General features: G+C 46.1%; 2 protein-coding genes across 5 annotated transcripts in view; one reads left to right on the top strand and one right to left on the bottom strand.

Annotated features, from left to right (window-relative positions):
* Positions 1–14679: 14679 nt before the first annotated feature.
* On the bottom strand, positions 14680–22841 carry PIGC (phosphatidylinositol glycan anchor biosynthesis class C). The gene is made up of 3 exons (XM_070746850.1): positions 22427–22841; positions 16628–16811; positions 14680–15746 (listed from the first exon to the last, which is right to left on the bottom strand). The coding sequence occupies exon 3, from the start codon at positions 15696–15698 to the stop codon at positions 14793–14795; it is 906 nt and encodes a 301-aa protein (XP_070602951.1). The 5' UTR covers positions 15699–15746; positions 16628–16811; positions 22427–22841; the 3' UTR covers positions 14680–14792.
* SUCO (SUN domain containing ossification factor) overlaps positions 22564–23598 on the top strand; it is a 279446-nt gene continuing 278411 nt past the window's right edge. For all 4 annotated transcript variants that reach the window (XM_070746846.1, XM_070746847.1, XM_070746848.1 and 1 more), the window contains exon 1: positions 22564–22989. In XM_070746846.1, the coding sequence (XP_070602947.1) occupies positions 22817–22989 (173 nt within the window). In that variant the 5' untranslated portion in view covers positions 22564–22816. The remainder of the gene's footprint in view (positions 22990–23598) is intronic.

Consider the following 23598-nt stretch of genomic DNA (forward strand, 5'->3'; position numbering starts at 1 on the left):
GGAAGGAAGCAAGGAAACTTATGAAAGGGGAGAGTAAGAGAGGAAGGACTGAAGGGAGGGAGGGAGGGAAGAAGGTAGGAAGGAGAAAGAAAAGAAGAAATAGAGGAAGGGAAGGTAAAAGAGAGAAAGAAAAAGAGCAAGAAAGAAAGCAAGAAAGAGAGAGAGAAAGAAAATGAAAGAGAAATAAAAATAGAGAGGGGGAATGAAAGAAATGGAAGGAGGGAAGGAAGGAGAGAAAGCAAGAGAAAGAAAGAAAGCAAGAGAAAGAAAAAAGAATGAAAGAGCAAGAGAGCAAGAGAGAAAAAGAAAGAGAGAAAGAAAGGCAACTTCAAAGAAAGGCTCACTGAGCATCTATCCCTCTTTCTTTCTTTCTCTTCCTTTCTCTCTCTCCTCTTCCTTTATCTCCTCTCTCTCCCTCCCTCTCTCTTTCTCTCCCCCCTCTCTCCCCCTTTCCCTCTCTCTTTCTCTCTCTCCCTCTCTTGCTATCTCTCCCCCCTCTCCCCTCTCTCTTTCTCTCCCCCCTCTCCCCCCTTTCCCTCTCTCTTTCCCCCTCTCCCTCTCTTTCTCTCCCCCTCTCTCTTTCTCTCTCTCTCCCCCTCTTTCTCTCTCTTCTTCTCACTTTCTCTCTGTTTTCTTTCTGTCTCTTTTGCTTTCTCTCTCTCTCTCTTTCTCTCTTTTTTCTTTCTCACGCTCTTTCTTTCTCTTGTTCTCTCTCTCTTGCTATCTCTTTCTCTCCCCCCTTTCTCTCACTCTCTCTTTCTCACTTTCTCTCTATCTTGCTGTCTGTTGCCCTCACTCACTCTCTTTCTCTCTCCGTTCTTCTCAGCGGTGACGTGCGCACGCCCTGCCCGCCTCACCTTTGCCGAGAGCCCTTTCGTCCCGGGCTCCCAGCAAGGGGGTTGCAGGAGAGGCGGGGGCCGGCGAAGGTGATATTCAATGTCGGGGGTGCTCGGGCGGTTGTGCACGCTCCCTATCTCCCTGCTAGCCCACTATAAGAAAAGCCGGCAAAGGCTTTTCTTATTTTGAATATTCCGAGTGGGCTAGCAGGGAGATAGGGAGCGCGCGCAACCGCCCGAGCGCCCCCGACATTGAAGACCTCCGCTGAGAAAAACCTTTGCCGGCATTTCCTCTCCTGCAACCCCCTTGCTGGGAGCCCGGGACGAAAGGGCTCTCGGCAAAGGTGAGGCGGGCAGGGCGTGCACGCGTCACCGCTGAGAAGAACGGTGAGGGGGGGCAGCGGCGTCCCTCCTGGCCTTGGCGGGCCGCCCGACCCTCCCCACCTCCTGCAAATGCGGCGGGCGGCGGGGGGAGAGCGAGGAGCCGGTTCTGGCCGGCGCGGGGCTTGGCTGGCTGGCTGGCGGGGGGAGCGCCGCTGGTGGTGCGGAGGGAGACCCTCCTCCGGGAGGGAGGGGGCCAGGCAACAGCTAGCCAGCCAGCCGGCGGGATGGCGCTTCCGAGTTCGCAGCCTCCCCCCCCTCCCTGCCTGCATCTTCGCTCCATAAGACGAGGCTGATTTTTCTTCCTACTTTGGGAGGAAAAAAACTGCGTCTTATGGAGCGAAAAATACGGTATATTAGTAACAATGTGAAAAACCTTAACTCAAATTTAGCAAATTTTTTAATACTCAACATATATCTAATTATGTATTCTTTTTCTGTATTTGAATTTATACTTTCAAGACAAGCGGGGGAAATGTATCCCCATTTTGTGTTCAATGTTTGTATGTGCGTCTGTCTATTTTAAGAAAATCAATAAAATATATATATAAAAAAAACAGCACAATAGGCAAGCCTGTTGCGGCCCGCCTAGCTGACTGTGCAGCCAGAGCCTTTGGAAGCCTGCAGTGCTTCTTGGCAAGGCTGAGAAAGGAGGGGCTTTGCCTGAATGCAATGGCACACAGGGCTGCTGAAAGGTAAGAACTGCCAAAATGCAGGAAGGTTTACTCTGGTAGAGGTCTACTAGAGCAGTGTTTCCCAATCTTTTTTGAGCCGCGGCACATTATTCACATTTACAAAATCCTGGGGAACATTGAGCGGGGGAGGGGGGCGGCTAAAAAAAGTTTGGACGAAAAAACCTTCTCTTCCTCCGTTTCGCCCTATTTCTCCCTCCCTCTTTCTTTCCCTCTCTCTCCATCCCTCTTTCTTTCTTCCTCTCTTTTTTGCTCTTTCTCTCTCCCTCCTTCCCTTCCTCTGTCTTTCCCTCTCCCTCCTTCCCCCCTTCTCTCTTTCTTGCTTTCTCTCACTCTCTTGCATTCTTTCTCTCTCTCTTTCTCTGTCTCTCTTGCTATCTTTTATTCTCTTGCTTTCTCTCACACACTTTCTCTCTCCCTTGCTTTCTCTCTCTTGCTTTCCTTCTCTTTCTTTCTCTCTTGCTTTCTTTCTCTCTTTCTTTCTCTTCCTCTCTCTCTCTTTCTCTATTTCTTGCTTTCCTTCTCTCTCTTGCTTTCTCTCACACACACTCTTTCTCTCTCTCTTGCATTCTCTCTCTTGCTTTCCTTCTCTCTTTCTCTTTCTTTCTCTCTCTCTTTCTCTCTTGCTTTCCTTCTCTCTTTCTTTCTCTCTCTCTCTTCCTCTCTCTCTGGCTTTCTTTCTCTCTTTTTCTCTTGCTTTCTCTCCTCCTTTTTCTCTCTCTCTCTTTCTCTCGCATACACCACGCCGGCAACAGAGAGAGAGAGAGCAGAGAGAGAGTGGAGGGCGGCTTGCCGGTCTGCGGCCCCGCATGGCCCCAGCGTGGACTCCACCGTCGCCTTCGCCTCCACCCCGTCTGGCTCTGCAGCTAAGACGCAGCAGCCACATCCAACCCTTCACCCTCCCAGGCGTCCACGGCGCTCAGCGCCCGGCCACGCACCACCTCCACCTCCTGGTAGCGCGCCCGACTTCTATCTGCAGGAACGGGTGGTGGGGCGCCACAAAGGGCGGCCCTTCAAGGCCGCCACGGCGCCGTTGTTGTCATCACGGCGCAAAGCCACGCAGTCCCGGATCGCTTGCTTCTCCGGCCAGCAAGCCAGCTGCCTGGGAAAGCGGCGTGCTTTTTAAACACACGCTTTTCAAACGTGGTGCTTTCCTGGGCAGTTGGCTTTGCTGGCTGGAGAAGGGAGCGATTCGGGACTGCGTGGCTTTGCGCCACTTCAAAAGTTGCTGCGGGTGGTGGTGGTGGTTTCCTAATGGCTGTGAGGGCGCATGCCCACACAGCTTAGAGGCAACAGTGGCTGGCGCCCTCCCACCGGGCCCCAAAAGCTCACTTGCAGTCACCGCCAGGGAAGCTCCAGCCGAGCCAGGCTCGCGGCACACCTGACCATGTCCCGCGGCACACTAGTGTGCCGCAGCACACTGCTTGAAAAACACTGTACTAGAGTGGAGCTGCAGACTAATTGTCCATGCCATTAAGATTACTTAAGGTCTAACCATGCTAAGGTTATTTATTTATTGGATTTCTATGCCACCTCTTTCCGAAGACTCGGGGCAGCTTACAACATATAATAAAAAACAGTAAAATACAATGACAAATCCAATTAACTAGCTAAAAATCTAACCTAAAATCCCTAAATCAGTGGAACCTCAGTTAGTGATCCCAATCAGCTCCGGAAAGCTGGCTCCAATCCAAAATGTTCACTATCTGAAATAATTTTCCCCATAAGAAATAAAGGAAATAGAAATAATTTTGTTCCCAGCCCCTGTTGACTTGCTAATATATAAGTGTTATAGGTTATATAGGTATGTTTTTTTTATGAGAACAGTTATAACACCGTACATAGTTAAACAAACATAAAAACATTAAATAAAGCATTTAAACATAAGAATACATTTAACTAAACATAAGAAAACTTACCTTTTTGACTGCAATGTGATGGCGTGAGTGGATAGAGGTGTGGGGTGGAAGGAGTGGAATTACTGCTTGGAGGGGGAATCCCCCTCCATGAGAACAACTGGTATTGTGAATTCAGGGGTGACTTCCCTTCTCTGTCGTTTTGAGATTAAAGGAAAAAATTTGTCCGATGTCTGTTGCTTCTGCCTTTTTTATAACACTTTATGGTAATACGACATCACATTATCATTGAATTTACTGAATTGTTGGATGAACTTCTCCACAGATGCCTTGTCGGAACTAGCTGCCTCCCCATGCCTTAGATGCTGTGGATGCCTGTTCTTTGCTTAAATTTCTCAAACCAGCCTTGACTGGCTTTGAAAACAAAATCACTCGCAGCACTTGTCCCTGGGGTTTTCTTCTGCAAATCATGGTAGATTTACAGCGCCTTCTCACAAATTAACGTCTCACTGATGCTATCACCTTCTGTTTTTTATTTATATACAAAAACAACAACTTTTCTACTTCTTCTATTATTTGAGGCCTTTGATTTATTAAAGTACTCACTCCTTTTGACACATTAGCTTCTTTAAGCTGCTGCTTTTTCTTTAAATTTTTTGAGATTGTTGACTTCACCATGCCGTATTCGGCTGCGAGATCTGATACATGCATGCCTCATTCAAACTTGGAAATACAGTAGTACCTCATGATACGACTCCCCTGTCATACAAACTTTTTGAGATACGAACCCAGGGTTCGGAATTTTTTTGCCTCTTCTTACGAACTTTTTTTGCCTTACGAACCTGCCGCCGCAAACGCTGAACCCGGACGTTCGGCAAAAGTTCGGGTTTGGGAGCATGCCAAGAAGTGCCGTCGCCCATCTGTCACCTTCCGAAACAGTCAGGGGGCTTCTCGGCGTTCTCCTGAACGCCGAACCCAGAAATTTAGCCAGATGAAACATGGACTCCAGGAAGGACATCTTCGTAAAAGCTCCACCCCTGGAATTCCCTATTGGGATTCCCCACGTCCGTTTGAACCTCCCGACCGGCCAACAGCTCCACGGCTCTTCTGCGAAGGTGACAGCTGGGCGGTGGCGCTTCTCGGTGTTCTCCCGAACCCGAATGCCGAACCTCTGGGTTCGGCATTCAGGAGGACACCGAGAAGCCCCCTGGCTGTTTTGGAAGGTGACAGACGGGTGGCGGCGCTTCTCGGCGTTATCCCGAACCTGAACTTTTGCCGAACTTTTTGAGTTCGGCGTTCGGGAGAATGCCGAGAAGCGATCGGTTTTCCATTGTTTCCTATGGGAAACATTGTTTCGTCTTACGAACTTTTCACCTTACGAACCTCCTTCCGGAACCAATTAAGTTTGTAAGACAAGGTATCACTGTAATTTCCTTTTTCAATTGTTGCTGCTCAACAATTACAGGTATACTGCTACTATCGCTTTTAATCTTTGGAGCCATGATTGAGGATTATATTATTAAAATAAAGCACTAAAATCACTAAAAAAGAAGGAAGCAGCACGATAAAGATAACGACTGACTGAACGTAACTGGGTCTTGAGCGCGAATGATAATTGGTTTGAGATGCAGGGATGCGTGGGGATGACGTCAGCTGTTCACAATCTGAAATTTTGTTCACTAACTGGTACAAATTTTTAGCAAAATTTTTGGTCACTAACGGAATTGTTCACTAACTCAAGCTTCACTAACCAAGGTCCCAATGTATTTTAAAAACAATCGTACACACCCAGACTTCAGCCACACATAACATTCATCGGCCAGGGGACCTAATATCTAATTGCCTCAAGTCTGGCAACATAAATGAGTCTTGAGACTTTTGTGGAAGGCAAGAAGGGTGGGGGCAGTGCAAATCTCTGGGTGGAGCTGATTCCAGAGCCCTCCCCACAGAGAAGGCGCTTCCCCTTGGCCCCAACAAACAGCATTGTCTGGTTGACGGGACCTGGAGAAGGCCAACTCTGAGGGACCTAACCGGTCACTGAGAATTCATACGGCAGAAAGCGGTACTGCAAGTAATCTAGTCTGATGCCATGTAGGCCTTTATAAGTCATTACCAACCCTTTGACTTGTGTCCGGAAACAAATCGACAACCATTGCAGTCCGCAGAGTGTTGAAGAAACATGGGCATGTCTAGGAAGGTCCATGACCACTCACACGGCTGCATTTTGCACGATTTGAAGTTTCCGAACACTCTTCAAAGGTATCCCCATGTAGAGAGTATTGCAGTAGTCAAATCTTGAGGTGATAAGGGCATGAGCAACTGTGAGTAGAGACTCCTGTCCAAACAGAGCCACAACTGGTGCACCAGGTGAACCTGGGCAAACACCCCCCTCACCACAGCCGACAGATAATGTTCCAAGGTCAGCTGTGGTTCGAGGAGGACGCCCAAGTTGTGGATCCTCTCTGAGGGGGTCAAAAGTTCCCCCCAAGGGTAATGGATGGACAGATGGAAGTGTCCTTGAGAGGCAGAACCTACAGCCACTCTGTTTTGTCAGGGTTGAGTCTGAGCCTGTTAACACCCATCCAGACCCTAACAGCACATTACTTCCACTGCTTCACTGAGTGGACATGGGGTAGAGATATGTAGATGAGTATCATCAGCATACTGATGGCAACTCACCCCTTGTATTTGGTTCATCTCACCCAGCAATTTCATGTAGATATTAAACAGTTGGGGGAGATGACCAACCCCTGAGGAACCCCACAAGAGAGGGATCTAGGAGCCGACCTCTGACCCTCTGCTAATACTGACTGCAACCGACCAGTGAGGTAGGAGGAGAACCACTGTAAAACAGTGCCTCCCATTCCCAACCCCTCAAGCTGGCGCAGAAGGATACCATGGTATTGAAAGCTGCTGAGAGGTCAAGAAGCATCAGGATAGAGGATAAACCCCTATCCCTGGCCAATTGGAGATCATCCATCAGTGCAACCAAAGCAGTTTCAATGCTGTCGCCGGGTCTGAATTCTGACTGATGAGGGCCCAGATAATCGGCTTCACCCAAGGCCCGTTGGAGCTGGAGCGACACCACCTTCTCAACAACCTTTCCCATAAAGGAAAGGTTGGAGACCGGATGATAGTTATTGAATACAGCTGGGTCCAGGGAAGGCTTCTTGAGGAGGGGTTGCACAAATGCCTCCTTGTAGGGAGCCAGAAAGGACCCCTCCCTCAACGAAGCGTTGACAATCTCCTGGACCCAGCTCCATGTCACCTCCTTGCTGGCCGAGACCAGCCAGGAGGGACACGGGTCCAACAAACAGGTGGTGGAGCTCACAGCTCCCATGGCCTTGTCCACTATATCAGGTATTACCAGGTCAAACTCCTCCCACACAATAAGACTAAGATGAGACCCTGTCATGTTCACTGACTCATTAATTGCAGGGAACAATGCCACTCCTGAATCTTGCATTGTGAATCCCAGAAGGCCACAAAAATGGGTGAAAATGGCCTGTTTTTCACCTTCCCTACCTCCAGAAGATATATTATTGTTTTCTGTCGTATCACCCTGGTATATTGAAGGAGTGTCACAGTTCCTTTTTGCCTCTAGGCCCAACCCAGGGCCATTTCAAGGCAGTTAATTTATTCATAGCCGACAAACTATATTCTGTATACTGTATATCACAAGTTTTTGCTGAATTTTTCTCGAAGCTTGAGCAACAAGCTCTGTGAGTTAATGGCCATAATATCTAGAGATAATTTGGATCTGGTTGCCATAACTGAGACATGGTTTAAGGATTCCAATGAATGGGAAATATCCATACCAGGATATACACTGTATAGGAAGGATAAAATAGAGAGACGGGGAGGTGGAGTAGCCATTTATGTTAAAGAAAGTCTAAAAACAACACTAATTCAAAATACATGTAAAGATCTGGAGACTCTCTGGATTTGCATGCAAAATAAAGATGGTTCTGTCATTAGAATTGGGGTGATCTATAGGCCTCCAGGGCAATCTGAGGAATATGACAACAAGATGGTGGATGAAATTACCCAAATGGCAGTAAAGGGAGATATTGTGGTTATGGGTGATTTCAACATGCCTGATGTTGACTGGAATATCCCCAGTGCCCTTGCATGCAAAAGTAAGAATATAGTAGAGGCCTTTACAGCAGCAGCTCTGGCACAGCTGATTAAGACACCAACTAGAGGGGAGAATATTCTAGATTTAGTTTTTATGAATGGGAATTGGGTTTCAGAGGTCAAGGTGGGAGAAAATTTAGGTTGCAGTGACCATCTGTTTGTGGTTTGATGTAAAAACTGATTGTGAGCAATCCTATACTGCAACCAAAGTATTGGATTTCAGAAAAACAAATTTTAATGCAATGGGGGAATATTTAAATAATGAATTAAAGGGGAGGGATAAAATGGCAGGAGCGAGCACCTAGTGGACTGTATTAAAAAAGGCCATTTGAAAAGCCACTGGACTGTATGTAAGGCAAATAACTAAAGGTAAAAAGAAGAAGAAACCGCTATGCTTTATCAATGATGTAAGGGCTATAGTCAATGAAAAAAAGGCTGCCTATAGGAGGTATAGAGTCTGGAAGTATAGCTGATAGAGAGGTGTATAAAATCAGACAGAAGGAGGCGAAACAATATATATATACTGCTAAAGTCTCAAAAGAGGAAGAAATTGCCGAATCTGTAAAGAAGGGGAATAAAACCTTCTTCAGATATATTAGTGATAGGAAGAAAAATTGCTTCCAGTTGTACGGATTCAGCTCCAGTGATCTTAGAAGCCGATGTCTTAGAAGAACTTGAATGATTAAAGATAAATAAGGCAATGGGTCCAGATGGCATCCACCCCAGAGTTCTTAAAGAATTCAGATCTGTCATTGCTACCCCTCTGACTGATTTGCTCAACCAGTCCTTGTTAACAGGAGATGTTCCTGAGGATTGGAGAATGGCCAGTGTTGTGCCTATCCACAAGAAGGGCAGTAGAGAAGAAGCTGGTAACTACAGGCCAGTTAGCTTGACATTAGTTGTAGTTAAAATGATGGAGATTCTACTCAAAAAGAGGATAAATCAGCACCTAAAAAACAATAACTTATTGGACCCAAATCAGCATGGCTTTACTGAAGGCAAATCATGTCAGACTAATCTCATTGATTTCTTTGATTATGTCACAAAGGTGTTGGATCAAGGTGGTGCCATGGATATTGCCTATCTGGACTTCAGCAAAGCCTTTGATACGGTTCCACATAAAGAGCTGATAGATAAATTAGTGAAGATTGGTCTTAATCCCTGGATAGTTCAATGGATTTGCAGCTAGCTGAAGCGTAGACATCAGAGAGTTATTGTTAATGGTGAGTATTCTGAGCAGACAAGTTACAAGCGGTGTGCCACAAGGGTCTGTTCTGGGTCCTATTCTTTTTAATATGTTTGTGAGTAACATAGGGGAAGGTTTGGTAGGGAAGGTTTGCCTATTTGCCAATGACTCTAAAGTGTGCAATAGGGTTGATATTCCTGGAGGGGTCTGTAATATGGCAAATGATTTAGCTTTACTAGATAAATGGTCAAAGTAGTGGAAACTGCAGTTTAATGTTTCCAAATGTAAAATAATGCACTTGGGGAAAAGGAATCCTCAATCTGAGTATTGTATTGGCAGCTCTGTGTTAGCAAAAACGTCAGAAGAGAAGGATTTAGGGGTAGTGATTTCTGACAGTCTCAAAATGGGTGAACAGTGCAGTCAGGTGGTACGGAAAGCAAGCAGGATGCTTGGCTGCATAGCTAGAAGTATAACAAGCAGGAAGAGGGAGTTTATGATCCCGCTATATATAGAGTACAGTAGAACCTCGACATACGAGCTGCTCTATATACGAGCATTTTGAGATGCGAGCTAGGAGGGGAGAGATATTTTTGTTCTACTTACGAGCCCACATTCGGGGTACGAGCGTTTCTTCCGCCGCCGCCAGGCTCCGCCCAGCTGTCATTTTGTAGAGAAGCAAGAAGCGGAGGAAGAGCTGGATGCTGGCGGCGGCGGAGGAAGGCAAATGCGGCTTGGAAGCTGGGAGGGGGGCGGAATATGGGAGGAGAGAGGCAGCCTCCACGCTTTCCTTTCGGAGGAAGAGCTAAGTGGCCAAAGACGTTCCGCCCCCCTCCCAGCTTCCAAGCCGCATTCGCCTTCCTCCGCCGCCGCCAGCCGGAGCGAACTGTTGGGCTGCGCGTGGCGGGAGAAGCCCGGACAACGCCGGAGCGCTGGGCAGCACTACCGCCGCCGCGGGGAGAGGCGGGCATGTGGGCTGGCGGCATTGGGCTTGGTGGAAAGTCCGGGGGCAGCTCCAGCGACTCCCCTCCCGTGGCTGCTCGGTGGAAGGCAGAGGGCGCGAGGAGGAGGGGGGGGCGAAAGCCGACGCAAGGAGAAAGCGGAGGGGTGGGGGGGGGGGGGGGGGGGAGGCATAAGAAGAGAGGAACCACCCTCCCCGCACTCAAATTCACTGACTAGCTAGAGGCGCGCGCGCGCGCATGTGTCGGTGTGATTGCGACTCCCCTCCCTTGGCTGCTGTTGAGGCGGCAGCGGCGCCCGCCTCCGGTGCACGGCTCTCTCTCCATTCTTCTCTTTCCCCCTCTCGGGCTCCGAATGCGGTGGCGGGAAGAGGAAACGAGGCAGTCCCGGATTGCTTGCTTCCCCGGCCAGCAAGCCGGCTGCCTGGGAAAGCAGCGCATTTGAAAAACACTTTCCCAGGCAGCCGGCTTTCTAGCCGGGGAAGCAAGCGATCCGGGACTGCCTCGTTTCCTCTTCCCGCCGCCCGCCGCATTCGGACCCCGAGAGGGGGAAAGAGAAGAATGGAGAGAGAGCCGCGCGCCGGAGGCGGACGCCGCTGCCGCCTCAACAGCAGCCACGGGAGGGGAGTCGCAATCACACCGACACACGCGCGCGACTCCCCTCCCGTGGCTGCTGTTGAGGTGGCAGCGGCGTCCGCCTCCGGCGCGCGGCTTTCTCTCCATTCTTCTCTTTCCCCCTCTCGGGCTCCGAACGCTCCTGTCCTGGCTAAATCGTGTGGCAGCAAACATGCTTTGGGGGTTTGGCTGGGGGGGAGGGAGTTAGGAAGGTGCTACTTCTCCCCCCCAGCCAAACCCCCAAAGCATGTTTGCTGCCACACGATTTAGCGGCGAAGTAACGTGAAGGATTGGAAAGCTGAAACCGCCCGGTTTCAGCTCCCCAATCCTCCACGTTACTTCGCTCCTGTCCTGGCTAAATCGTGTGGCAGCAAATATGCTTTCGGGGTTTGGCTGGGGGGGAGGGAGTTAGGAAGGTGCTACTTCTCCCCCCCAGCCAAACCCCCAAAGCATGTTTGCTGCCACACGATTTAGCGGCGAAGTAACGTGAAGGATTGGAAAGCTGAAACCGCCCGGTTTCAGCTCCCCAATCCTCCACGTTACTTCGCTCCTGTCCTGGCTAAATCGTGTGGCAGCAAACATGCTTTGAGGGTTTGGCTGGGGGGGAGGGAGTTAGGAAGGTGCTACTTCTCCCCCCCAGCCAAACCCCCAAAGCATGTTTGCTGCCACACGATTTAGCGGCGAAGTAACGTGAAGGATTGGAAAGCTGAAACCGCCCGGTTTCAGCTCCCCAATCCTCCACGTTACTTCGCTCCTGTCCTGGCTAAATCGTGTGGCAGCAAATATGCTTTGGGGGTTTGGCTGTGGGGGAGGGAGTTAGGAAGGTGCTACTTCTCCCCCCCAGCCAAACCCCCAAAGCATGTTTGCTGCCACACGATTTAGCGGCGAAGTAACGTGAAGGATTGGAAAGCTGAAACCGCCCGGTTTCAGCTCCCCAATCCTCCACGTTACTTCGCTCCTGTCCTGGCTAAATCGTGTGGCAGCAAATATGCTTTCGGGGTTTGGCTGGGGGGGAGGGAGTTAGGAAGGTGCTACTTCTCCCCCCCCAGCCAAACCCCCAAAGCATGTTTGCTGCCACACGATTTAGCGGCGAAGTAACGTGAAGGATTGGAAAGCTGAAACCGCCCGGTTTCAGCTCCCCAATCCTCCACGTTACTTCGCTCCTGTCCTGGCTAAATCGTGTGGCAGCAAATATGCTTTCGGGGTTTGGCTGGGGGGGAGGGAGTTAGGAAGGTGCTACTTCTCCCCCCCAGCCAAACCCCCAAAGCATGTTTGCTGCCACACGATTTAGCGGCGAAGTAACGTGAAGGATTGGAAAGCTGAAACCGCCCGGTTTCAGCTCCCCAATCCTCCACGTTACTTCGCTCCTGTCCTGGCTAAATCGTGTGGCAGCAAACATGCTTTGGGGGTTTGGCTGGGGGGGAGGGAGTTAGGAAGGTGCTACTTCTCCCCCCCAGCCAAACCCCCAAAGCATGTTTGCTGCCACACGATTTAGCGGCGAAGTAACGTGAAGGATTGGAAAGCTGAAACCGCCCGGTTTCAGCTCCCCAATCCTCCACGTTACTTCGCTCCTGTCCTGGCTAAATCGTGTGGCAGCAAATATGCTTTCGGGGTTTGGCTGGGGGGGAGGGAGTTAGGAAGGTGCTACTTCTCCCCCCCAGCCAAACCCCCAAAGCATGTTTGCTGCCACACGATTTAGCGGCGAAGTAACGTGAAGAATTGGAAAGCTGAAACCGCCCGGTTTCAGCTCCCCAATCCTCCACGTTACTTCGCTCCTGTCCTGGCTAAATCGTGTGGCAGCAAACATGCTTTGGGGGTTTGGCTGGGGGGGAGGGAGTTAGGAAGGTGCTACTTCTCCCCCCCAGCCAAACCCCCAAAGCATGTTTGCTCCCACGGGGAAGGGAAAAGGCAGCGGCTTAAGCCCTTCCCTGTGCTTCGGAAGCCGCTGACGCGCCCCTCTGATGGCGTTCGGCGCCTTCCGAAGCACAGGGAAGGGCATTGAAAAGGCGCGATGCTTTTCCGGGCAGCCGGCTTGCTGGCCGGAGAAGCGAGCGATCCGGGAGTCCAGGAGGGGGAGAGAAAGAGGAAGAGAGAGGGGGGAGAGAGAGAAAGAGAGGGATAGAAAGAGAGAGAGAGTGAGAGATGCTCAGTGAGCCTTTCTTTGAAGTTGCCTTTCTTTCTTTCTTTCTTTCTTGCTCTTTTTCTTTCTCTCTTTTACCTTCCCTTTCTCTATTTCTTCTTTTCTTTCTCCTTCCCACCCTTCTTCCCTCCCTCCCTTCACTCATTCCTCTTACTCTCCCCTTTCATAAGTTTCCTTGCTTCCTTCCTCTGTTCCTGTCCCTTCCCCCTTTCTTTCTTTCTTTCTTGCTCTTTTTCTTTCTCTCTTTTACCTTCCTTTCCTCTATTTCTTCTTTTCTTTCTCCTTCCCACCTTCTACCCTCCCTCCCTCCCTTCACTCATTCCTCTCTTACTCTCCCCTTTCATAAGTTTCCTTGCTTCCTTCCTGTTCCTGTCCCTTCCCCCTTTCTTTCTTTCTTTCTCTTTTTCTTTCTCTCTTTTACCTTCCCTTCCTCTATTTCTTCTTTTCTTTCTCCTTCCCACCTTCTTCCCTCCCTCCCTCCCTTCACTCATTCCTTACTCTCCCCTTTCATAAGTTTCCTTGCTTCCTTCCTCTGTTCCTGTCCCTTCCCCCTTTCTTTCTTTCTTTCTTTCTTGCTCTTTTTCTTTCTCTCTTTTACCTTCCCTTCCTCTATTTCTTCTTTTCTTTCTCCTTCCCACCTTCTTCCCTCCCTCCCTCCACTCATTCCTCTCTTACTCTCCCCTTTCATAAGTTTCCTTGCTTCCTTCCTCTGTTCCTGTCCCTTCCCTCTTTCCTTCCTTCCCATCCTCCGTCCATTCATTCACCCATTCCTCTCTTGATCGCTTAAACCCAGTCCCTGGTGCAAAAAGGGTTGGGGACCTCAGTCCTACAGGATTGGGTGGCAGAGAAGTTGAACATATGTAAATTTAAAAGTTTAAGAAAGTTTACAAGTTAAGTGAAAGAAACTTCATTATTCATTTATATGTACATGTACATTTCTTCATTAAAAACATGTCTTTCTACATAATTTAGACTAACTTTGTGAGTTTTTTGAGGGCTGGAACCAATTAAAATTATTTACATTAATTCCTATGGGGAAAACTTGTTCGAGATAAGAGCTGCTCGACTTAAGAGCCCAGGTCCGGAACGAATTAAACTCGTATCTCGAGGTACCACTGTACTGGTGAGACCACATTTGGAATACTGTATTCAGTTCTGGAGACCTCACCTACAAAAAGATATTGACAAAATTGAACGGGTCCAAAGACGGGCTACAAGAATGGTGGAAGGTCTTAAGCATAAAACGTATCAGGAAAGACTTCATGAACTCAATCTGTATAGTCTGGAGGACAGAAGGAAAAGGGGGGACATGATCGAAACATTTAAATATGTTAAAGGGTTAAATAAGGTACAGGAGGGAAGTGTTTTTAATAGGAAAGTGAACACAAGAACAAGGGGACACAATCTGAAGTTAGTTGAGGGAAAGATCAAAAGCAACATGAGAAAATATTGTTTTACTGAAAGAGTAGTAGATTCTTGGAACAAACATCCAGCAGACGTGGTTGGTAAATCCACAGTAACTGAATTTAAACATGCCTGGGATAAACATATATCCATCCTAAGATAAAATACAGAAAATAGTATAAGGGCAGACTAGATGGACCACGAGGTCTTTTTCTGCCGTCAGTCTTCTATGTTTCTATTTTTCTCCCTTAATTTTAAAAATTCAGCAAAACCTTTTGATACATACATACATATATATTGAGAGAGAGAGAGAGAGAGAGAGAGAGAGAGAGAGAGAGATTGATTGATTTCTCAATTTCCTTAGGGCTGAGAATTGCTGCAAAACTGAGTTTCCTGAAGTAGACCACTAGTCTCTAAATATACAATGTGGTCCTTGATAAAAAGGCTTTTATTGGAAAAATATCAGGTATAATAAGTTGTTCTCAAGGAATTTATTTTATTCTTGCTTGCTTTAATTGCTTCCATAAATAAACATTAGCTGAGACTAGGATAATTGGAAGAATTTAACTCCAAAGTGTAGATTCCTGGTCTACATAAGAAACTTGGATAGATCTTCCTTGATTTCAGCTTCATCCCAAGGCCCATGGATATTGTCTTTGAAGAGCTGCAGCCTAATGAGGCAGTAAGGGCACAGACATGAGATGGCAATCAAAAGGAGGGCAAAAAGAACAGTGCCAACACTGGAAATGGTTAGTAGTCCCATTAAGGCAGATAAAGCAAAGAGTAAGGTAGCTATCATGTAACAATGGGGGGTTTGAGCTTTGAGCTTCTTTTGTAGCATAGGCCATAGGGCAAATATCTGGATAGCAAATGTCACCATGACAAAGGCATGTAAGGACCGTGGCAACCGTGAGGCTAAGCAGACTGAAGCAAAGATAGCCATGTTGAGGGACAGTGTACTGGACACAATTGCTGCATTTGCCCCATAATCATAAAATATCAAATGTCCTAGGAGCATAAGGGCAGACATAGCATAAATTGTATCGGTGCTGATAGTCTCAGTTAAGGTCTTCAGGATAGGAGAGAAGCCATAGGTGAATGCCACAAATACCACAGAATTCTTCAGATCTCCCCATCGTGTCTGGCCATTTTGATTTCTTTCTATTCCTGAATCAGTGGCATCAAAGAGTACATATCCAATCAGTGAAGCAATCAGGCCAGCTCCAAACAGCCACTGGGGGGCCAACAGGCCCATATCCATGTACCACCAGATGACAACGAAGACACAGACGCTGCACAGTTGTTGTATCACCACTCCAGATTCAAATACCACTGCCCAGTACTGATACTTGCGTGCATGGATATTCTTGCGCAACTTCTCTAAGAAACTTTGATCCACATAATTATCAGGAAATGATTGCCTCTTGTACAACACTTTCTGCCAACGTTGCCTTATGGTATGTTCCAGTTGTACACAGAGTATATTTCTTGCCATTGCCTCATAGTTCTTCACAATATGATGTTATGAGGGAGTTCATATTATCTAGAAACAAAATAATGTACCAGTGTCTTGGTAGATAATAAGTCAGCATATATATAAACAATTTCTTACAATTTAATTAATAAAAATGTTCTTACTGAGGCTCCACAGTTTGATTATACTACTTGGTATTCACAAGGCAGATCAGAAAAAAAAAATGCAGGTCTTCAGAATTAGAGAAACTAAAAGGGCTTACATCAGAGATTGCACTTCTTACTTATGTGTTTCCATTTTATGAACAGTTGTTCCTAATCTATTCATTGTATCTAAGGGATTGTGGTCTCAATTCACTTCACAAATACTAGATTAAGGAATGCTATTTTAGAAGTACCATGCTTTGTGCAACCTAATAAAGATGGAATAAAAGTAATAAATTTAGCAAGTTGCTCTCCCTGTTAGTCTGATTCTAGTTTCTCTGATATCATTTCCCCCCAAACCTGCAACTGTGATAACTTCTATTTCTGAAATATTTGAGCGGAGGGTTCTTACTATGTGCCATTCCAAAACAAATTTGTGCAGCTAAATTAATTTCTGTTGCACTTAATGAATACTCTAGTGCCAATGTAAGGCATAATTTCTAAAAAAAGAGGCAGTCCTAAGACTGCAATCAAAATAGATGGAAAACCATGGAATAAAGAGGTGCAGTTGTGATCCAAGGTTTCATTCCATTTCCAGGCTGGAGACGCACCCCTGCTGCCTCTTGTAGTAATTTTACTTTCTGAACAAATGCACCTTCGTTCTCTCCATGTTGAAATAATTATGCTATCATTTTTCTGTGGTCAATACTGGAAATCCCAGATATCGTAACGAACCAGAACGGAAAAAGGAGCTTCTTAAATAAATAAATAATATTTTTAAAATCGACAACCCCCCCCCCCCCTTACCTTGGCTAGACTTGTGTATGTCGGAAAAGGAAACTACTGTGACGACACTTCCGGCTCGGGAATAGACGTTGAATTCCTGTTGCCCTCTGCTGGCCAATTTATAATCAAAACGCTTGCAAGCAGTTTATTACGGGATTTGCTGCTCGCATGTCCTTTTAGCAATCCAATACGGAAGTTGCGTCTGCTGAAGAGGATTGTAAATAGATTTCAATATAAAAGGGATTGCGTGTTGTGAGACAGACATGTATACACACTTGTTTAGGTGTACATTTTATTGAATATTATAGGAAACCGTCCCAGATATATACAAAACATGGGCTGCAGCTGCTATTTGGGTGAGGAAACGCAAGAGGGTACCCGGAGGGAAGGAGACAGTGGATTCAGTAAATGAGATTTGAGAAGCGTGTGTCAAAATATTTGAACCAGGTATCAGCATTTTGTGCTCTGTAGCAGTCCTCAAGAAGAAGGTTCTAGTTGGACATTTTGGAATGGAATACACTTTTTTTAAAAAAAAAATTGTTTTAAAAATACTTTATTTGAACAGATAAAATACAAACGGTTAAAATACCAATAAATATACTTATAATCACACATGAGTATAGATTAGATGGTAGCAAAAAAGAAAAAGAAAAGAAAAGAAACACACTTTTAACTGGACAAACTGGTTTGTGTTAAATCATGCCCTGCAGCAATCAGAATATTTATTGAGTGAGCTGCTTTTGCCATAATCAAGATAATCTTTGCATAAATATGCCTGCTACAAAGGCTACAATTTTAAACATACTTTATAGAAAGTATAACATTTACTTCTCAGTTACATAATTATGAATTTACATCAGAAATTTCAACAGAGAATATATACTATGGAAAATATCAGATCTACTGTTATTAACAGGATTTCTTTTATTGTGGAGTAGATTAGGATCTTTTAAATCTAAGAATGTGAGTTGTGAAAAATCTGGGGGAAAATAAGGCTGATGTTTTTCATCTTATTGCTGAACAGAGGTGTTACGTCCCCAGAAACAGCAGGAAGCTTGTCCAGTATATAATAAGAGGCAACATGGATCCCCCATTCTCCCATCTCAAAAAAATAACCAACTATCTCATTCAACAGCAACTGTTCAACAGCAAATTCAAAGCGTGGTTGGAATTTAAATTAAATTGAAAATATCAGCTGCCAGATATCTTATCAGAAGCTTTATTTGTAAAGTTCCAACTGCGGTACTTTTAAAGAAGAAAAGTGACATGCTGGATGACAACTCATAGGGCCATAGACTAACTGATTAAGGAATTTCAAAGTCCATTTGTTCCAGCAGATAAAATCACAATCATTACTGCATCATACTAGGCCTGCACTATGACCTCATAAAATTAAAAAATGTGGGATGAATATTAGTTTTGGGTATGTTTAGTTTAATGAAAAGCCTGGGCAGCAGTATACATATAAAGAATCCAGAATTCTAGTAGTAATAATGAAAAGCAAACATAGTAAATCCAAATAGCCCAAATTCTTCATCTAGCACAAGGACAGCAACCTAAAGTCTATATATAATGTATGAATTATATCTCGCTACTGAACACAACACAACATCATTTTCCCACTGCTTTAAAGCTGGAAGAGGTAGATTACAGCCAGAGGTGGGCTGCAGGCAGGATGGCGTGGAACATTGTGCCACCGGCGAAATGGAGTTGTGCATGCATCTCCATCGCTACCCACCGTGCATGCGCCGTGCACGAGATTTGGCTTCTGCACATGTGCAGAAGCCAAATCTCGCCGCCCCAGCTAGCAGAGACAGCACCCACCACTAGGTGGAGCCAGGGAGTGCAGTGTCCGTTTGGTGGGCGTGGGGCGCCTCTGCTGCTGCTGCCGCTGGAGCTGTTTGGAGAGAAGATGCGAGCCTCTTGTACTCATTTCTATCAACATGGAGTGGGAGTTTTTCTTTCCTGGACTTTGAATGGAAGCAGGCTTGACATTAGGCAAGTTCTGTTTTAATAGTCAACCCTGATAAAACTTCTACTGAGGGGACTAAGCAAAATATGTTCAGCCAAGGCAGCGACCAGGAGGACCAGGGAGTTGGATCCATCCCTCCTCAATCCAGACGGAGCTGGGAGAAGTTGGAGTGGGTATGTGAGCCTCAGGTCAAAGTGAAGCCAGAAGAGACAAATCGCCACTGGGAGTGGGGTGTCTGGATGAGCTGGAGGAATTCACCTCCAGAGTATCCACAGCCAGGCGCCAAAAAGGGGAGGTAGTCTGGCAAGAGGAGGGCAAGGAAGTCTCTTGCTGACCCAAGCCCTGCATCTGTTGAAGGAAGCTTTAGAGAATGGGGGAAGCTGTGAAAGATATGCACTGCCAGAGCAGGGAGGAGAGCTGAAGAATTTGGGGAGGAGGAAGGGGCTTCAGCCATCCCAGAAGTGCACTTGGGACCCCAGCCAGACCCAGAAGGGCAGCAGGGACATCAGCAGCGTCATCAGCCGAAGGCCCCCCTGCAAGGGTGATGATTCTCGAGGCGACGAATTCCAAAGTTTCCTCCACTGGGAGCAAAATACAGTGGGGACCCCCAGGCTTTGGGGTTTTTCCTGACCCAAGTGTGGAATCAGATGCAAGAATATGGGGAGGATTTCCCTACTGAAACAGAGAAGGTGTGATGAGTCACCATGGCCCTGGAAGGAACTGTGGCTGAGTGTATGATGGGCCTCCATAATGAGGATTCCTCAATGATAAGGAATTATGATGCTTTTATGGCTGCCCTCCAGCTGCGTTTGGATGATCCCCTGGCTGAATGCAAGGCTAGAACCAGGATGAAAACCCTGACCCAGGGAGGAGATCAGTGGCTGAATACACCCCAGAGTCTCACAAGCTAGTAATCCATATGTGTGGGTTCTCAGCCAAAGCCTTGATGGAGTGCTACAAGGCTGGCTTCAATGAGGACATCTACCAAGGTTGCTGCTCTAGAGGGCCCCCAGTGATTTAAAGTGTTGGTATGTGATGGCAGCTGAGGTAGAGATTGACCAGGTCAGATATCAGTACAGAGGGGGGGGGGTTGCAGTTGGAGCAAGCCTTCCACTTCGGCTCCGAAAGAGGCCCCTAGGATGGTGAAAGGGGGACAAGAACCAAAGCCCAGATCATCGGCTTGCTTCAGATGTGAGAAAGAGGGACAGGAGGCAGCTGAGTGTTTTCCTAAGCCATGATATGAACCGGTGGGGAAGGTAAGTGGAACCCACCCATGGACATGGGGGTTGGATGGTTTGCAAGAGGGGGTTCCTCATCTCCGGCGCTACTGGTGAGCTTCTTGAGACTGGCGCATGGGTGTGCGCATCCGGTGGGTGGGAATGCATGAGATTCTGCTTCCTGTGCATGCGCAGAAACAAAATTTGTGTGGGGACGCTCACACGTGCAAGATTTCACCCATTTTTGATGATTTCTTTGCTTCCGCGCAGCCCAAAATTGGCAAAATCTCGCACACGCAAGCATCCTCGTGCAAGATTTGGCTTCCTGCACATGCACAAAAGCCAAATTTTTTGTGGGCGCCTGTGCCTGCCTCCTGGTCACGCGCAGCTGCACATACATCTTCATTTTTACTACCCCTCTATAGAGTGGCCTGTACCGGCTGCAACCCATAACTGGTTATAAGGGAGGGTTTGGGGATTCTTTGTATTTTATATGCATCTAAGTGCCTTTTGTCTCAGAACTTGCTTTTCTTTTGTTGCTATCAGTTCTTGTCTAATAAAAGTACTCATGTCTATCAACATGGAGTTGGGATTTTTCTTTCCTGGACTTTGAAGGGAAGTGCACCTGACACCTATGAAGTTTGGGTGACCTAGTCACTAAAAGATTACCCATCCTTGATTTAACTCATCCTTTACTCATTATGATAGCAATAATTCTCAAAGTTGGATAAATAGTATATTTTCTGATGTCTTAATTGATTTTCTCTTTTAATTTATTTTAGAGATATGAGTGACATGATATATGTATGTATTTATTTATTTATTTATTCAAGGTTAGCCCCATGTAGAGTGCATTGCAATAGTCATAGTCAATAGTCCTTATTTAGAAAGTAAAAAATGATGGGAGTCTGCAGTTCATTACTCTCTTTTGCATGTATCTCCCTGTGGGGGGGGGGAGTAAACAAGTAGAAAGTAATTCTAGAAAATAGAATCTTTTACTCTATAAATGGGTGTTTTGTGACTAGACATGCCCTCTAGCAAAGTTATTGTATGAATAACCCTTTTGGTTATTATTTGTGAAAATTCACACAATACACTAATTTCCCAATATGCCTACCTGCCACAAATATTTAAACTTTCTTGCTGTAGAATACTGTTGTTTAAACTGCCTAACAATACTCATTTTTGATCAACATATGTGAATGTAATATGGCATGTGTGGGATCTTTAGTTATATTAACAAAGGTAGACACTATGCAACCAGTTTCATCTTAAAATTCACCAGACATAAGCACCCAGATGTTGTTTTATAGGGTTCATTTCAAATCTGTTATTAGGTAGTGAACTCATAGACTTTTGCACTTTAACAATACAGTTAAGTGTCCATATTTGCAGGATCTATATTCATGGATTCATTTTTTCACTCACAAAATTCATACTAAAAATCACTGCAATTGATAGTGGCTAGGACACCTAATTTTTGTGTGTTGTAGTATCAATAAAAATCCATAGATATATAAGAAAACAAGAAACAGATCAGAGGCAATGCAAAATGGTGGAATTCCTACTGCTGGATTTGTGGCTTAGGTACATAATAGAGTTCCAACAAATAGAGAATCAACTGTTTATTTGTATTTATTTATTTATTTATTTATTTTATTTATTAATTAGATTTGTATGCCGCCCCTCTCCGAAGACTAACGGAAGGAAAATGTACAGTGAACATTAAGATTTTGCTTAAGGCAATTGTTCTTTACAACAGATTTAAGCACTTATTGAACCAACAGCTTTGTAGAAAACACTTATCACTGCCAAAAAAGGCTGGTTCCAAAAAATGAAGAGGTGTTACTCCATAATTTTACAGGCAATTCTGTTTCAGGAGGTTGCTAACGATCTATCCCAGTGGCATACAGAGCCATATCTGCTGGCACTTGAGCCATTGTCCTAGCTCAGCTGTAATGTGTATTTGTGTGCTGGCCAGCTGATTTTTGGCTTGCACAGAGACTGATAGGCATTTCTGGCTTTCAGAGAGCCTCGGAGGGGTGGTGGTTATTTTTACCCTTCCCTGGTTCTACTGGGCCCAGCAGAAGTTGGGAAACAGGCCGTTTCCGGCCTCCAGAGGGCCTCCGGGGAGCAGGGGAAGCTGTTTTCGCCCTCCCCAGGCATTGAATTATGGGTGTGGGCACTCGCACATGCACAATAGTGCACGCCCACACTCTTTTGGCACCAGAGGAAAAAAAGGTTCGTCATCACTGGTCTATCCTGTGAAACTCGGGATGAAATTTGTCAATTTTTCATGTTTTAAATCCTCTGTAAACTACCCAGGGTTTCTGGGAGTGGCACAGCATATACATTTAATAAATAAGTGAATTGTGAATATAGTAAATAGACTTGGCCTGTTGCTTTCAACAATTTGTTGCGATGTGAAGATGAGGCTGGTTCTGGAGCATGCAAGAGGATTCAAAAAGCCCATTAAAAAAATCTATCTCTGCCTGCCTGGCAGTAATTCTAATTTCCACTCAGACAAAATGTATAAAACAAAGCAAGAAATTTGATTAGCCCTCGTTATATCAATTTGTCTCGCATCTTGCCACAAGATCTTTCTTAAAAACCCACGAACGTTCCAATTACCTTTCAACCCCTAACGTCAAATGAATTGCGTCCCAGGCATTGCTTGTAGCCACGCCCACCGTGACGTTATCAGAAAGAGAGCATATTCCTAGAGCAGAAGCCAATTAGATATTGTCTTTTAGAGAAACGTCACTGCTACACCCGGGCGGTTGGGCCACGCTCTTCGGAGGAAGTTGGGTGGGGCTTGGGTAAATTTTTTTCCAGTACGCAGGCGCAGAATGCTCATCGGGTTCTCTTCCCTTTCCTTTGGGCTTCTGTGGTTGACGCGTCACATTCCACCTCAACGCGACGAGACACGAAGAAGACGGGCTTCTGGTTTAGTTTTGGAAAAGCAGCGAGAGGTTGAAGGATTGTAAAAGGCTGCGGACGCGCCTGCAACGAGCCCGTCCCATGAGAAGTTCGTCCTCGGCTTGCCTCTGTCTCGTAATCAACAGCAACAGCCACCGAGAGGATGCGTCGCCATCCTCTGGCCCGAAGAAGTGCACGGAGGAGACGATGAAGGAGGTGCTGCCCCGTCGGCTTCTGATATTGGTGGCCTCCTTCCTCCTCAGTTGCTTGCTTGGGTGAGTGGTTTGACCGCCCGGGAATCTAGAAATGGTCGGAAGGAGAGAGAGATAAGTCTTGGGACACGGAAACTTCTTTCACACCTGCGCCCCTTATTTTCCCCTACATACCGAACAGCGCTTATTTTAAAACTCCTTGTTCAGTTCTACAACTTCTAGTTCCTGGAGCGAAATTCTAAAGCAGTGCTTCCCAACCTTGGCAACTTGAAGATATTTGGACTTAAACTCCCAGAATGCCCCAGCCAGCATTCGCTGGCTGGGGAATTCTGGGAGTTGAAGTCCTAATATTTTCAAGTTGCCAAGGTTGGGAAACAGTGTTCTAAAGAATCTATTTAGAACCTATTTTCCGTATGCGCCCCAGAAGTAAAGAAAATGCCTGCCATTGTTTAGCTTCTGCTTCTCCATGTGTTAGCTGAAACCAGACCTTTCCTTTCCAAATCTTTCCATGCTTATCAGAGATCAATCCATATGGTTTAAAAGGTGTGCCCAATTTTATAAAAATGAAATGCTTGGAAATAATTTCTAATTTGGAATACATTTTTAAAGCAAACTTGCCTAAAATTTGATAGCAGTCATAGATATCACATGTCTGGAAGGTACTCTATTGTT

The sequence above is a fragment of the Erythrolamprus reginae genome, chromosome 3, assembly GCF_031021105.1.
Source record: "Erythrolamprus reginae isolate rEryReg1 chromosome 3, rEryReg1.hap1, whole genome shotgun sequence".
NCBI classification, from domain to species: Eukaryota; Metazoa; Chordata; class Lepidosauria; order Squamata; family Dipsadidae; genus Erythrolamprus; species Erythrolamprus reginae.

Bases quoted from the DNA above. Each gene is read 5' to 3' on its own strand.
- PIGC (XM_070746850.1), bottom strand. From the start codon at position 15,698: ATGGCAAGAAATATACTCTGTGTACAACTGGAACATACCATAAGGCAA.